This window comes from Mya arenaria, chromosome 6 (genome assembly GCF_026914265.1).
Source record: "Mya arenaria isolate MELC-2E11 chromosome 6, ASM2691426v1".
Classification (NCBI taxonomy): domain Eukaryota; kingdom Metazoa; phylum Mollusca; class Bivalvia; order Myida; family Myidae; genus Mya; species Mya arenaria.
This window is the reverse complement of record NC_069127.1, coordinates 29,024,772-29,041,952: the sequence shown is the minus strand read 5'-3', so window position 1 is coordinate 29,041,952 and position 17,181 is coordinate 29,024,772. Positions and strand designations below refer to the sequence as shown.

The 17,181-nt window shown below is 35.5% G+C and overlaps 1 protein-coding gene across 2 annotated transcripts; it reads left to right on the top strand.

Annotated features, from left to right (window-relative positions):
* The first annotated feature begins 10,696 nt into the window (after positions 1-10,696).
* Positions 10,697-16,669, top strand: LOC128236563 (uncharacterized). 2 transcript variants are annotated; one of them, XM_052951493.1, is made up of 4 exons: positions 10,723-10,807; positions 12,618-12,700; positions 13,559-13,632; positions 14,029-16,669. In XM_052951493.1, the coding sequence occupies exon 4, from the start codon at positions 14,047-14,049 to the stop codon at positions 16,249-16,251; it is 2,205 nt and encodes a 734-aa protein (XP_052807453.1). In that variant the 5' UTR covers positions 10,723-10,807; positions 12,618-12,700; positions 13,559-13,632; positions 14,029-14,046; the 3' UTR covers positions 16,252-16,669. The 2 variants fall into 2 exon arrangements, with proteins under 2 accessions (XP_052807455.1, XP_052807453.1); XM_052951495.1 differs by lacking the exon at positions 12,618-12,700 and having other exon boundaries at positions 10,697-10,807.
* Positions 16,670-17,181: the final 512 nt, after the last annotated feature.

Below are 17,181 nucleotides of genomic sequence, written 5' to 3'. Positions count from 1 at the left end.
AGAACATACACCTAGACACACGTAGGATACTGATACGGCCTTTGGTTAATGTCCATTGTAATATTTTACCCATATTGACCATAGGCACGACAGCATCCTTGACATTATTCTGACTAAGTACACTGATAATATCAACATTCCAGGTTAATGTTTGTAAACAATTGTCTGAAATATTGGTTTAGTATTGTTGTTGTTTACACTACTTACAAAAACTGTCTATACACGTCAGAAGAAAATGTGCCAGACACTCGGGATTTAATTTATTTGCCAAAACACTTATTGGTTTGTAAACACCCATTAAGATTGTTTCCTCCCAACTGCAGAGCAACAACCGCAAATTAAGAAATATGCATGACGTAAGCATTTGTTAAATTCTCAAACTCAAGAGTGTAGTTATTTCGGAGCCGAAAACCATATCACCAAGTTCATTCGCTGTTATTTTCAAATTTATTTGTTAGAAATAGTTTTAAGTTCAATAAAACTACATGAAATATATAAGTCAATAAAACCAATAAACAGGTATCGATTGCAATGGTGATAATCAAGTAAGTCTTTCAGGCACAATCTTGAGAACGTTTTTGTCTGAGACATCAGTATATCTACTCGGTTCACTTAATATCATTTAGCATGAGATTCGGATTTCGATGCAGAGTTGACTGTGTGTCTGCGGTGGACTGGCAATGATCAAATGTGCTAGAGAATACCCGGTTTTGATCGTTCACCAGTCGGCTCACCTTACTCTTTCATGGGAAACTGACGTCGATGAACAGACCATGTAGTGTGTTGAATATTATATTTGTAATAGGAGGTGTCTACGTGGCTCGTAAACCTCATGTAGTTAATCATAAATTGATAAGTTTCTTGTCAGTTCTAGACTCAAGAGAAGCCAGTTGGACTGTCTAGATTGCAAATTACCATGATATGGGAAGCTATGCCCCATTGATGTCCGCAAACCCCAGCAAGAGGACCAGACACATCGTTGGTTTGTCCAGCACGGTGAACATGAAGGCAAACGACGACATAGGCAACCTTGACATCGGACTGAAAAAACAACACATTCTTGAACAGATTGTCAGTATATGAAAAACTAAATTCAATAATTGAAAAGAACAATGGGACAATTGTGTACAGCACACTCTTAAAAGTTGTCGACCAGAGGCTCCATTTACTCCAATAAAAGAGCTAAGATACTGATATGTGGAAGGAACCTGATTTTCTTGGGCTTTGAGCACCGACTTCAAATCGGAGGCCGACACTAAAATTGACGATGATCCGTCCTAGTCTATTCCCCAAACCAGTAATAACCATACCTTGGTGCCTGTGACCACATAGAACTCTTTATACATGAATATGTCCCAAAACATTTTCGAATAAATTTATGTCGATGAATGTGTGATATGGCTGTGCTGTTTTGTTTGTGATATGTCAGTTTTGTTTTCATCATCTTGAATTGCTTGGCTATAGGGTTTTTCGCTGTACTTTGCATTGTTCATCCGAATATGTCTATAATGTACGGGCATATGTTGTAGTCAGTAGTAGTGTCCATTTTACTGGATATTCATTATATCATTGCATCTTGTTATTGGAGATTTCCGTTTGGAACCTTACATCGCTGGCGGTTAGATAATGCAACAAACACAATTTTACTGAATGGTTTGACAGTGTAGTGGTAATTAAAATGTAAACGTTAATAGTATGTTTGAATTGACACAGATCATCAACTGTCAAACAAAATCTCATCATAGCGCATATACTCCTAGTTCAATAACCGGATTCCTAAAACAAATCGATTACGGAGACTAAATGACACAGTTTACACTGAGCGCTCACTGTTAAAGAAAAACGACAGCACATCTATGTATTGTTCAATAACAGCAAAATATGTTTTCGTCCCATCCAGTCAAGCTCCCTTTAAAGAGCTTAATGTTTAGAATAATAAACTAGTTAGAGAAACACGATAAATGGTCAAATGGGAATGAAATTTATTACCAATCCTGACAAATACGTCAATTGTATTATTATGTTCTGAATATGAATTTTGTAATTTGCAGCGAAAACCACGTGTTTGTAAAGCGTCGACACTTCTCTATGCATACAGTGACAATGCTTCTGACTCAGAACTGAATTAAAAAGCTTTCGTTTGTGTTAAGGTATACTGCAATGTGTGTGGGAAACGTAGCTTAGAAGTACTGTAATTTTATAATTCATCTTAAAACATTATAAAATAACATTTTTTGTTTGTATATTCTGCTCTGTTGGAGCTACTACTTCTTTGAGAGCTTTTTCATTTCATAAATTCTTAGCAGAAACTATACCTACGCCAGAAAAACATAATGATGAGTTCAATGCGTTTGGGACTTGGAATGCGAGTACTACTGTGTATAGGATTTGAATCAGGACAATCTCCTGCCATGTTTACACTTAAGAGGTGTTCAATTAAATATCATTGTATGTCAGTGAAGCATAGATTAGACGTGTTTGATGAACACATTTTTCTTAAATATGGTTCTGAAGAGTGGGGATTATAGAAAAGTTTACAATTAGAAAGGTTATTTTTGAATTTTTTAAAGCATTATTATGTGTTAAAACACAATTTCAGAACTATTTTATATGTGAAGGGTTATGTAGAACAACACTGTTAGGTAAACATTCAACAGACGTTATTAGATAGTGATAGAATCTATAAGATATGCTAAAATAACCCATTATAGATTGTGTTGTGATTTAGACGATGGATGGAATCGCATGTGAATGTATCAATATGTCGGTGATGTGAATAATTTGTATACGTTTTCTGTTCAATAACGGATATTTCATGCAAATTCGGTAAAAGGAGTGAATTGCATTACCTAAATCCGATAATATCAATGTTGATGTGTATGTGTATAAATTAACGGAATTAAGGGGAATATTGATCGCGTATATCGAGTAAAACTAACACCATTAAATAAAACGCTATTAGAAATATTGCTGTGAGCATATAGTCGTGTGATTTGCTTATGTAGTTTGTTTTGTACCTTGACTTTATTTTTAAATTTGCTTGTCCTCATTATATGTGTACTAGGCATTTGGGCCACCTCTTAAAACCCATGCTATAGAAACATTAGTTCGCTTTTAAAAACAAAACTTAACATCATTTATTACGAATAAATTATGAAACGAACCACTATCATAAGAAAAATGATATGTTTTGTTAACGTAGTATTCTTGATAGCGATATCTTAAACGGAAGTAATATTCTCTTCTTCTGACTATCTAAGCGTACATTTGCGTGTAGACATGTCAAGTAAATCTTATAATGTGCCAGTATTGAATATATGTTACTAATAAATTGTAAGCATTGCTTTTGCCCATGTGATTTGAAACGAGACTGTGCAGAGTAGACAGAGACTAGCAGCTGCTTGAAACACAAGAGTTGGTTAACAAAATGTATATATGCTTCTGTTATATTGAATTGTTTTATGATGGTTTATTTATTATGCCAATTAGTTATAGAAGTAAATCAAGGATTCATTCGTTGTATTTCGATTCCGTTTGTCTCCAATTCATTATAATTTTATTATTAAATCTTCTTTAGAAAATCTTAATTAAATAATTTTCTTGTTACTTAAATTCATTTATTTATATATTTTATGATACTTTTTCAAGTAAACATTTTAATGGTATTTATGATGAGTTCTAAAGTCAGTGTGTGTATACCACGTGATAAATTTCGTCATAAATGCTACGTCGGAAGGCAATATTTTGCTTCGAATGAAGACTTTTAACAAAGATAACTTCACTATTTCTTCACCATTTTAAATGAAACAAAGCGCAGTCTACGCCGCTTACGTAGCCCCGCCTTCGGTCTTTTACCAGAGTATGATTGGGAGTTTAGTTTCTTAAAACACTTCGACAAACCTTTTCACAATACGGCCGTCTGACGGAGCACTGTCAAAACATTATTTTGGAAACAAATTTGAGGAAACTAATCTCCTTATCAAACTTCAGTAATAAAAAAGGCGGGGCTGTTTAAGCGGCATAGACTGCCCTTTGTTTTATTTAAAATGGTGTAGTAAAAGAAAAGTTATCTTTGATTTAAGTCTTTATTTAAAACAAAATGTTGCCTTCCGACGTAGCATATATGACGTAATTAATCACGTGGTATACACACACTGTAAAGTGTTATTTTCAAACAAAGAAATTTATTTTTAAATTTTATTAAAGATGTTTTATATAAAAAAAAAATAAAAAAATTTATAAATGTTATTTTTGTATGTGCTGAATGCTGAATGTATATTACTCTCTTCTAACTTTGCTTTGAATTTACTTTGTATAATGGTTGATTATAAATATTCTCTTTATTTCCACCCGAAAGTGATTTAAACATATTTAACAAACAAACGGTCATATATACAGTATGTACAGCAATATATATTACATGTTATAACGCACAAAGTAATTACACAAGGATGACGATGTTAATGTAATAATTTTGTAAGATAAAGCATATACTTTAGAACTGAGCTTATATTTTCTGAGTTTTTGGCTATTATCATTAATGCGATGTACATTACACTGAATGCTTATTTCTATTATTTTATTTTATTCTAAGAAAAGAATAAAAAAAATGAAATAGAAAAAAAGAATCAATATCCAAAAACATTTCGTGGCACCTAGTTCAAAAACTTGCCGAAATTAAAATACAAGTAATAGAAGGTGCTCAGGAAAATATGCTTTTATAATAATACCTTTGATTTTACTGCATCCGTTTTAATGTTCAAACGCCTTAAAACGCACTGAGACATGCAAAATAAAAGCCAAAAATAAATGTTACAATTATATTAGAGCTGTTGTATAATTTTTTATGCGAATAATCAGCAGTGAGAGGTCCTTTGGGAGTGTAAGTCTATTAAGTCTGTTTGCACAATGCATTGTGAAAATATCTACAGACTGCACGGATACGTGTGTCTGTATGATCACTCGATGCAACATGTTCATGGCGAATCGCGCTGGTACAGTAGTAGATAAACTCTGCACTATTACATGGGGTCTCGAGTCTGTTCATTAACACTTGTCTCTCGGCGGAAAGCCTTGGACACGAAGAAACACGATGGACGTCGACGTCAGCTGACCAAGCAAGACATCGAGTACATATCTCGGCCTGGGGATGTCTTGTGTTTGTGAGGAAGCGGATGGTTAATATCGCATGACGTATATCTTCTCGTGATTTCGCAATTGACCATATTAAGGACGGGTAGACGCGAGTATGGAAACTGCTAAAAAGTTGACACTCTGGGTCGCCGGTGACTCTGGATTTCCATATATCGTTATAGAAGCCCGTGATAGCTGTTCTGATTGACCGTTTCCAAGCCAGTTTTGTAGGAAGCTTTGCTGTACATCTGTAGGTGTGTATGTGCTGTTCTAAACCATATTTGCTAAGGATTTTGAAGATGTCTGGGATTAAGCCAAGTTGGCTGCTATTACCGCGAGTACAGAATAACTGTAGCCTATAGTCGAACACCTTCTTCACAAGTAGTGATGCATTTAAAGTGCACAGTTTGTGGAAAAACATGAGCTTTCGTAGGTCGATCTGTGATACAATAGAATGCCATCCCACCAGACTGAGAGCCATATCAGTTCTTGTCCTCGTGTTAAGGTTTTGACACATCTTAGCCGCGAGACGAACGTAACGTTCGAGCTTCGTAATGTCAGATTCAGTGAGTGACGACCATAATTCAGAGCCATATAGAACGGTTGGTGTAGAGATTTTTTGCACTAAGCCAGCAAGCATTAGCGGATTGACATCGTAGGCTGACTGTTAGTAAGGAAAAGAGCGATGATCGTCCTTTTCTTATTCTGGCGTCAACGGCCGTGGCACATTTACAAGATCTATGGATTTATATGCCGACGTGTGTTGTTGACTCTGATTGGACAAGCGTTGTATGGCCTACGAACAACGAATCGTTTACTGTTTGACTATTTCCGAAGATTAAGTACGAACATTTGCTTTCGTTTAACTGATAGCCCCATAAATTTGCGTAAGCAACAACAACGTTTATTTGGGCTTGTAGCGCAGCTTTGTTCGATGATATCAATGTGAGGTCGTCAGTAAGGGTCGGGTTACCAGTGTTTATGGTTGCAATGTAAGATCCATGGGGAGAAACCTGTAGCTTGTTTAAGAGTTCATCAATGAAGAGGCGATACAGCCATGTTGAAAGTATCCCTCCCTGACGGACGCCTTGGCGGACCGGAAATGGCGTCGACTGTATACCGTTTACTAATACCGTGCCCTTTAAGTCTGTATAACAGTTGATGAGTACTCTCAGCATTCTACCACGAATTTCATAGTCATGAAGATTAACAAATAGGGCTGGGTGCAATACATTGTCAAAGGCACCGGAAGTGTCTAGTGTTGCTACGTATGACGGTGAGCCGTACTCTAGGTTTGTGAATATAGTTTCCTGAAGAGCAAAGGATGCTGTTATCGATCCAAGTCCTTTTTGATATCCATTCTGTTGTGCATTTGGAAATTGTTTTTTTATGTTTAACTGACCATGTTTGAAGGCGTTTATGCACCAGTTTTTCGAAAGCTTTATATAGCACAGGCAGTAATGTGGTAGGACGGTAACTTTTACATGCAATTTTTATCTTGTTCTGTTTGTGAATGGGTATGATAATTCCCAATTTGCAATCTTTTGGTATATACGAGGCTTTTATCATCATATTAAATAACACTTTGAGATAATATTGTAGAGTTGATCCGCAATATATAAGTGCTCATTCACAATTTTGTCATGACCTGGCGCTTTTCTTCGTTTCAGTTCTTTCAATATGCCATTAACGTCATTACATGTGACGTCACAAGTTAGTACGTCATCCGACGAGTAGTCATTGGATTTAAGAAACGTTTGTATTTTCTCAGCTAGTTTAGCATGGAAAATAGTATCATAATTTGGAAACTGTTTAGGCGAAAAAACATCTTTATAATAATCGCTAAAGGCATTTGAAATGTCCTGGGGGTCTCTAAAAGTTTTATTATTCCACTGAATTTCGTTAATAGTTTCTTTTGTCTTATTCTGATTCTGCTTCGAGCGGACAAGTCTCCAAAACAAACGTATATCACAAGTTGCAACACGGTTAAGTTCGTCATAAAAGTAATTGTCACATTGAGACTTTGCCTGTTTTTGAGTGTTAATAAAAACACGTTTTGCCGCTTTATAATTGTCATATAAATGATATCCACTTTGCCTTATAGACCCATTTTCTACCCAGCGTTTTCTGGCCGTGCGCTGTGCTGAGTGCGCTGATTTTACGTCTTTATTCCAATACGGTTTTGTGTGTGCGTTGAACCGTGCCTGCGGTAACGCTTGAGAAGCGGCACAGATTAATATATGAGAATACAACAATTCAATGGTATCTTCGTCTGCACATAGACGATATGTATTTAAAGTTTTTAGATATGCTTCTAAGATGCTAACATAATTCTCGAAGTTAGCTACAGAACATTTGTTCCATGCGATATAGTTCTCGGCATCTTAATGTGAGCAGGGGATGTCCAGCTGTGTAAGGAGCAGAAGGTGGTCTGAAACCGTGCAGCAATCGTCATTTAGCACCCTGTTGTTAAGAATAACATCTGACTGCCACGTTCCGATGACGACGTAGTCAAGCGTTGTTCGTGTTGGTCGAAATGTAAAAGAGTCGGTGCTTTTTGTTGGTACGACCATTAAGCTATTATTTTTCATAAATCGTGTCAAAAGATTTGCCCGTTGACTGTTGTCGGAAGTGACGTCGGCATTTAGGTCTCCACAGAACAAGATTACACCTTCTGAATAGTACCCATCAAACAAGCCTTGCATATGGTCCAGACATTCGGTGTAATTGTCGATTTCGTAGTTTACTGATGGCATGTATACAGCTAATATAAAAACTGTCAAATTATGTTTTGAATATAGTTTTAGGCCACTTATGTTTGAGCAGTTTTTAATTACTATAGGTTTAGTCGAGAAAGATAGAGACTTTTTAAAGAGTATGCTAGTCCCTCCTTTGCCACATTTCGCGTTTGGATCAGGTTCCGGGTTACAGACGGTGATAGCGTCGAAGTTTCCGTGAATAGATCTCAGGAAAAGATTCGAATTTTCGAGTAGTTTGTGTTCAGTTATAACTGCAACGTCTACTGAATATTGGTCTAACATATAGCTCAAGCTTCCCGCAGATGACATAGCTCCTCGTACATTCCATGTGAGTATACTACAAGTTGATTGTGTGTTCATAATTAATAAGAGTAAGAAAATAGCATAGTTAGTCAAATTGATTTTACTTTTGTATGTATTCATCACGTAACTTAATCAATGTTATAGCTTTGATTCTGTTCACGGTCAGCAGTGGTATAGAACATGTTTTCCCACTCAAGCTCTGAGTACCAGCGCCTACAATATACCTTTCGCGGCCAGAACGTCTTTTCTTCGACTTTCTCCCAATCATTTTTGTAAATAGTTATCTTCGCAGCCAATGATTTTCGCCCGGTTTCTATGATTCGGACACTTTCAAAGTTTATGTTTCTATCTGTAAGAAATTTTATCAGCCCGGCCCGGTTGGACTCTTTCCCTATACCACCAACGTAGTATCTACGAGTACGCCCTGAGCTTAAACTCTGGAAGACCGGCTCTGTGTCGCCGTCGCTTTTCTGAGCTTCACGTTCATTGTTTTGTATTTCTCCCGAGAAAACTGTCTCTCCGGCTTTTTGTTGTTTCACCTGATTGTTTCGTTTCGTAACACTAACTGCGATTTTACTTGTGGGTTCTTGCGGGGGTTGTCGCTTTACAGCATCTGCGTATGAATCCTGTTCGTTAGTTGAAATCAGCTCCGGTTCTTGTGGGTAAGCAATGACCGACGTGGCTGTTGAAAACTGTGCGTCGTTGTTTGCCTGGTTCAATTTTGTTGCTACAAACAGAACGGGTGGTTGATCATGTTGTTTCAGTTTATCTGTTGAGTCTGCTGTTTTGCCTTTCGATGATGCAACGTTATCACATTTGCAAGAAACATAGTTTGCATTTTTCTTTAGAGCGTCGACTTCACTCAGTAAATGATTTATTAGATTAAGATGGTAGTTGAATGTTCTGTTTGTAGCACTGACTAGTTCTGCTCAATAACCTTTCATTTCGTGCAAGTCGCCGTTCAGTTTATTGATGGTGTCCTTATCATGGGTGGGTAGCATATGCACCTGAATCATTGTTTGTCTCTAAATTGTTGATTAAAATCATTTTGGTTACATTTAATGAGATAAACAACACATCTGAAGATATTTAATGCCTTTGTTTTTCAAGAAAGAAACAAGGTATGTAACTCAAACTTACCGGATTTCATGGTAGAGTCCAGTTTTATTCAAATATCTAAATCAACATATAAACAATCCATACAATAGATGACATGAAAACAGGAGTCGATTCCCTTTAAAATGGTATGCGATATGTTGGTATAACTAAATTGTCAGACAAATAAACATAGCACAATGTCCCATTCTAGACTTTTTTCTGTAATCGGAAACTGTACAACAAACTGCAATCTTCAATGTGTTCCTGTGTAAATAGCACTAAACACAGAAATAGAGGTGATTTTATGCCTCTGTGTATAGATCTGTAACAATTCTATTCCGAAATATCACAAATTGACTTACGCCACAAATTTAGGAATAACCGTATCTGTCTAAAATCCACTTTAAATTTTCGTATGAGGGGGCCATTTTCCTGACAAGCGCTCAGATGGTGGCATAGATCATGACCCACCTCCAAACCAAGCCGAGAGAGCTGCTCACAAGAGCGCTGGACCTCAGCCTCGGTTATGTGGCGCACGTTCGAGCCGGTACAAAGATTATGACTACATTAAATTGCACATGTTAAGGCCATCATCTCATTGTTCATTTTCATGTGAAATGGTTTTTCTTAAGGACTCAAGAGAGAGTGTCACGTGTTCCATGAACACATAAAGAAAAATAAACCTATGAATATTTCCAATTTAGAAATTTGTCGTTTCTAAACAAATTGCATACAAATATGCAAAGTGATATTCAAATGTGAAACATGTATTTTACAGGAAAGTATGTGCTGGTTATATTGAAAAGGCAACATTGTGTAGTATGTGATAAAGAGTGAATTATAAAGTGCCATTAAACTGTGCATCAAAATATGGAAATTTCCAAAACGCACGTATATTCCGGTAACACGGGAAAAAACTACACCCTAACACCCGTGAACAATTTCTATGATCAATGGGAGTATCCTTATTTCACTTTTATTTCATGTTTAATTTTTTTTTAAAGTACTTTAAATTAACAAAACAAATTTAACATTGTTATCCATTTTAACAAAAATAGTTGTTTATTTTTGTTTTAATTTTAATGTATCCTTACATGTTGGTATTATGATCCTCAGATCTAACTTAATTTTAATAAAAAATATACGATTAAAGCAGCATATGAACTTTCGAAAACAACACTAGAATAGTGAAGTACACACTAGCTATTATGTCCCCATTCAGAACAAGTACTAATTAAATGGACAAAGCAGGTTTTCATTCAGATAAACACAGTAGGTGTACAAAATGGTGTCGTACACTGTTCGAACAATAAGGCACTTAGCAAAAGTCAATGCTCACACATCAAACTGAATGGGCCATTTCCTGAAAGCTATGCCCATAATTTCCCGACTTCACATTTATTATTGGATTCATAATGATGAATGAGTAACTATGAATGTTAGCTGGTATGATTGATGATGTTCAGAATTTACTTTTACGGGGATGGATTTGGATAACCAGTGCACTATTTTGTGTAAGTTATAATAAATACAATACTAATACTAATACAAATACAAAAACTTAAAATAATAATAATAATAATAATAATAATAATAATAATAATAATCATAGTAAATAATAATTATTATTATCATTATTATCATTATCATTATTATTGTTATTGTTGTTGTTGTTTTTTATAACTATAAGTATTAGTTATCTACCATATTAATGATAATGATATCAATGAAGAACATTATTATCATTAGTATATTTTTAATAATAATCATAATAATAATACAAATGTTAATTCGTATTTTGATGTGTTGTCATGTACGAAAAAACAACAGAAAATCAACACTTTTTTATTGTACTGATTGTATAATAGCGCGTCAACCTTTTTTGTAATAACAGCTTTTTAAATATGCTGCTAAAATGGATACATTTCATGTTGAAGCTATTTCTTTGTGCCGAAATATTATTTTTTAAATCAACTTTTTCAAAATGGAAGTATGCTTATAAACTTTATTTCTATACCTGTTCAATGTTTATGCAAAAAGCTACAGAAACAAACTCAGTAGCAAAATGTTTAAACATAAACCCGGTTTAATGGCACTGGGTAAACGCTAAAGATAGAGCAAGCCATATCGTGAAAGTTATGTCTCAGATGATATAGAGGTTAATTGTTTGTAATGTAAGATCGCGATATATTTAACCAAGTGAGCACCAAAAGCTACATTTTTCGAAGGGCTTTTAATGTTCATCTACTTTCAGTTACACCATATTTTCACCTTTTACAACATGCCATAAAAAGAAATTATAATTCGACAGTTAATAGTATTTGTTTTAGAAAAAAAGTTTAAAATTGTTTGCGAACGAATCGCCATTTCGGAAATGACGCCGTTGAAATTGTGCCGTGTGAGCGCTGGCGTTGGATTTTAAGGTAGCACACCCCCAATGAAAACCTCCACTTGAAACTCTTCAATTTTAATGCTTTAGCCTATGTTGTTAAGCACAGGACTACAAATCTTTTGAGAGTTTCAAGGTAGTGGTTCGAATCCAACCAGAAGCACAAATATTTCTTTTATTGTTTTCTTCTTTGTTTTCATTAGCTAACATTTTTTTACAAAAGCTAATATTGTATTTTCATTAAAAAGTAATTAAATACATTTTTACACATAAATATTAGCTTTTGTGACGCATTTATAACTTGCCGGCACGGCTGAAATAGGTTGTTGGGAATAAAACAATCTTTTTTTTAATTGAGACGGTAAAACATTTTGATTTTTTGGAAAATGTTCCCAAAAGGTTAAAGATAATTATTGATAAAGAACAGGTCATGAGTATTTCTAGAACTTGTTATTTTTGCTTTTAAACATCGATTTTCCAATTTTACACAGTATGTTAAAATTGAAATATCATATGGCGATTTCAGTACAGTATGATTATATTTGTTGTTGATGTAATCAATAATGTATTATTTCTGAAAGCAAATATATTTCTTGTTACTCGGACACCAAATTATTACCAAAATGTTGAAAAATAAATGAAATAAAGGATTGTTCTTGTCTCTCGGGTGATGTCATTTTTATCGACAATCTGAAATGGGGGTAGGGTAATTCAAATTTAAATAAAATTGTTATTTGACGGTATATTTCTTTTAAATTTTGTTTTGAAATCCAGGAAATGATTCACATTAAGAAATTACCAAGCTGATCAGTGTTTGAAATGGTGCCCATTAGGGGTGTGCTACCTTAAACAATGAAATCTCATTTTTATTTCACTGATAAATCTCTATCAACCATCAGAAATCAGATATAATAATACAGTTTATTCTGTTTCAGTACATACTACAAATCATGTGATGGGTTTTTTTTTTTCGCGGTCATACACTAGAGAGCTGATGTCAAGCCTAAATTATTGAATGGTAATCTCTTCCCTTCTATCCGAAATTCTCTTTGTGAAAAGACCACAAAATGCCAGCTTTTTCGGTTGGCGCTTAAATCATCTTCATAAGGTTATTCAAGTGTTTTGATGTAATTTCGTTTGTTTCGATAAACCGATTCCAGTATTTGCTCGGTTGAAATTGCTGAATTCCTTATTGTCTTGCCAAAAGCAATTAGGATGTAACTTTAAACCATACGATAGAATGCATAAACCTTATTTTGTTTTCAATCGATATAAATGGCTTCAATTAATATTTAATGAATTGCATTTGACGTTAAATGGGTTTGGTAAAATTTCTGTCGGAAACATTACATGCTGCAATTAACAAAAAAATGCCATGCAAAAAAATCAGAACATATTTAGTGCGCAAGTGTTTGATAACCATTCATCCAAATGAACGATCACTAGATTACAAGCTATAAAAAATAAGAAGGCGTGTTGAATCGGTACAACTTTCTCGTTAATCAGAATTAAAGGTTAAAAACAATAACTCGTCAACAATGATCAATTTTGAAGAGTTCCGTTTGTCGAGGCGCCCGATGAAAGAACTGTGCCAGGAGAGTTTGAGAAACTCGGAAATTTCTCACATTTTATCTGAACTCGTCTACCTTATTCAAACTTTTGTTGTACGCTGCAGTGTAGCAGAATTTGTACATAACTTGTAAGAATATTATCTGGCTATGAGATGGAAACATTTGGAGCCTGCATAAATGTCTAGGGCTTTATTTGGCTAGGAACAATAATGCAATACTCGGAATAAATATTAATATGAATGATTCATTAGATGGTTACGGATGAATATTGTTGACATTTATGAAAACAACATCGCCGATTTCAGAGAAACTGGAATTAGAGATATCCTGGTGCATTCATTTCCAGCGAAAATTCGGATGTAGACAGACCATTTTTCAGGTAATGCGTTTTGTCAATTTTATAAGATAAAAACAAGAGATTTGAATGAAAATACAACAAAACATGTTTGTTTGGTGCAAATCAAACTTTATGAGAGTATAATACAAACGTATAATGAATTGATATTTTTTTATAATGAATTGAATGTCTGTGTTGTGTTGACATATTAACACTTTAATTCGTAAAACAATCAACAAAAATAATACAGTATAACCATTTCAATTATTATTTTTTATTCATTTTGATAGGAACATTACCTGCTTGCTTTTTGTCGTCTAAGACCAAAATAGTACACGACTCTTCAAATACCTTTCCCGCGTGTTTCAGCGTATAAACTCGCGATCGGAAGATATTGAATAAAGAATCACAAAAAGGTTTCCTATGTTTTACTTTCAGGGTCTCAGTAAAATCACAATGTGTCCTCACGGCTTTATGCTGCTGGTTTCTCTTATGCCTTTTCCGTCATTGTTATCGCTACGTGCGCAAACAGCTCCACTGCCGCCATGGCAGGACGACCTGACATGGGGCGACTACGATCCCTTCAGAGCCCTCAAATACGACTCTGGCACGTGCGCGTACCGGCGGACGTGTGGAAACGGCCTCACATATCCGGACAAAAACTGCCATTGTGACAAACTCTGTGTGATAATGAACGATTGTTGTGATGGTTTTATAACACAGCAGCCATTCGAAAGTAATTTTCTTGTACTGAATACTGACCAGTTCTCATGCGAGAGGGTGTACGGACTTACCAAGAACGTTAACTCTTATGGCGTTTTGTTAGTTTCTAAGTGTTCACCAAATTGGTCTGAAGCACGAACAAAATCCCTATGCGAAAGTGACTTTCAGCTTGAGGAGGATCTAATGAAGAAAACGCCTGTTTCGGGCGGCTCTTATTTGCAAATAATGTACAAAAATATGTACTGTGCGTACTGCAACTTTGAATATGATATATTATTTTGGTCACCTCAATATGAATGTTATGAAAATATTACCAATGTCCGCCGGATACCAGACAGTCCAGATTGCCGGCTTTCGTTCACTGCACCGATGTACAACTCCACGACAAGAAAATGTGGATTGTTCCCACCGATTTCCACCTGTGAAAATAACTCAGAAAAGGAGCTTATTGGATTGTGTGAACAAGGTTATTATAACATTGTTTATGATATGTATGGCACCATGTATAGAAACGAGCATTGCGCGCAGTGTAATAAGGTTGATATGAACGCGCTTTATTGCGAAATTCTTAAACCAATGGATTTACCACCCAACCCAACTGAGACGCCCGATGGGCGAAAGGCAAGTTTGAGGCTTCTTGTGGACCTGAATCTTAATACAGCGTACAAAGATGGAGAAATCATCAATTCAAGGCAATGCAGTAATGATGAAATATACGACATAGTGCACGACAAATGTCGGGAGGTGTTTTGCCCACCAACGACATTTCCTCGAAAAGGTCGCTGTATCCCAGATACTTTAAACATAAATGTTCACGAGGTAGACCACATGCAACAATATTCCGACCTCTATAATTGTACCTGGGCAAAACTAGATCCAGCTGAATATATATTTACAAACGATTCCAAACTGTTTATTTTATCGACACAGGAAACCTACAATGAGTCCCAATTCCACCAGAATGGCACAGATGTTTTTATCTGCCACAGTATAAACAAAACCTGTGTTCAATGTCATTCGGTCCATGTTACGTTCAACTTCGATGAGTCAGAGGTGTACTTGTCAACGATCGGACTTGTAATTTCAATCCTTTCTCTTCTTTTGACAGTCATCATTTATTTCAGTTTTCCGCAGCTTCTCAATACTCCAGGAAAGATTCTTATATGTTTGGTGGTATCTCTTTTGCTAGCACAATTGTTTTTCTTAATTTCTTCAGAAGTGTCTTCTTATCCTTTAGTATGCAAAATACTGGCAATATGCGATCATTATTTCTTTTTGGCAGCCTTTTGTTGGATGAACATAATCGCATTCGATTTGTGGAAAACTTTCTCAGGTAAGTTCATTGCTTCAAGTTCAAGCGAAAGTGCGAGAAAAAAGTTGTGTCTTTACAGTTTCTATGGCTGGGTTATTCCATTGATAATTGTTGGTGTGGCTTTGATCTTAGAGTTTGGTCAATTTGACGGTATTGATACAAGCATGAAACCATACTATGGGCGAAAAATATGTTGGATCACTTCGCGCAATAGTCTAATCTTATTCTTTCTTGGACCTCTTGCCCTTTTTAAGCTGTTTGACATGACTTCGTTTATCTTTACCGCCGTGCACATTGCCCGTGCAAGGAAACAAGGAGCCGCTGCTAGGAGAAAAAAGAACACATGTTCGTTGCTGATCAACATCAAGCTCTCCCTAGTCATGGGTCTAACCTGGGTGTTTGCCTTTGTTGCAAATGTGGCAAACTTGCAGTTTATGTGGTACTTTTTCATTATATTTAACACACTCCAGGGCCTCTTCATCGCCATCAGTTTCCTGTGCACGAGGAAAGTTGGCCGCCTGTTGCACGAGAAATATGAGGTATTCTCTAGCACATTTAATTCCCGGCAGTCCACCGCAGACACACCCATGACGTCTGCCTCGAAATCAACATCCAAGGGTAAATAAAAATTCATGGACATAGCAGATAAAACATGTCTGAGACAAACAAAAGTGCTAAACAAAGCGACGAAAACATAGTGTACTTGATTATCGTCCGTGTTACTATGCATTCGGTAATATTTTATTTAATTTTTCATAAAATGTCATTTTATTGAAGTTTTAGATATTCCTACAACAATTGTAACAAAAGACAATTGCACGTGATGATTACGTCATGGATATTTCTTGTTTCTTGGATGTAACTCTGCATTCGACAGACCAATATTTTATTTATTGATATTGAAATGTACATTTTATAATAAATACTGTGTTTTTAGAAACTTTTTTTATTTTTTATATTATTGCTTTTATATCTTGTTCAACTTAGGAATAACAATATAAAGATGAGTTGAGTCCATATTTGAAAATAAAAATAATATTTTCAGTGTTTGTTTTTATCGGTTAATAGTAATGTATGTAAAACTGACCCTTGTACTTTGCAGAAAATGTTGTTCTTCACGTCTTAACTGTTAAACGGATGCATTGCAGTTTATTTACATTTTAACTTGCAGCTCTGTCTTTGGCCTTTGTTTACCGAGGCATAAATCGCACTATTCATTGGTATCGGTTAAAATGATGTAAGAAGAGTGCGTTTTCATGAAAAGTTACTTCGTATAGTATCTGAAACCTTTAAGTATACGACCTTAAGACACACACACACGCACGCACGCACGCACGCACGCACGCACACACACACACACACACACACACACACACACTTCTCGAAAGAAACAACAAGGGAAGAAAAATAAATAATGAGTGTGTAAGTCTTCGGGAAATAAATACATACTGTTTGATCACGATTAGAAAAAAACAAGTTCTTGTTGGTTAATTGTGATCACTTTATGAATTAAAGTACTATTGTAATGGCGGTATAAGTAGTTATGGGTGGCGTAA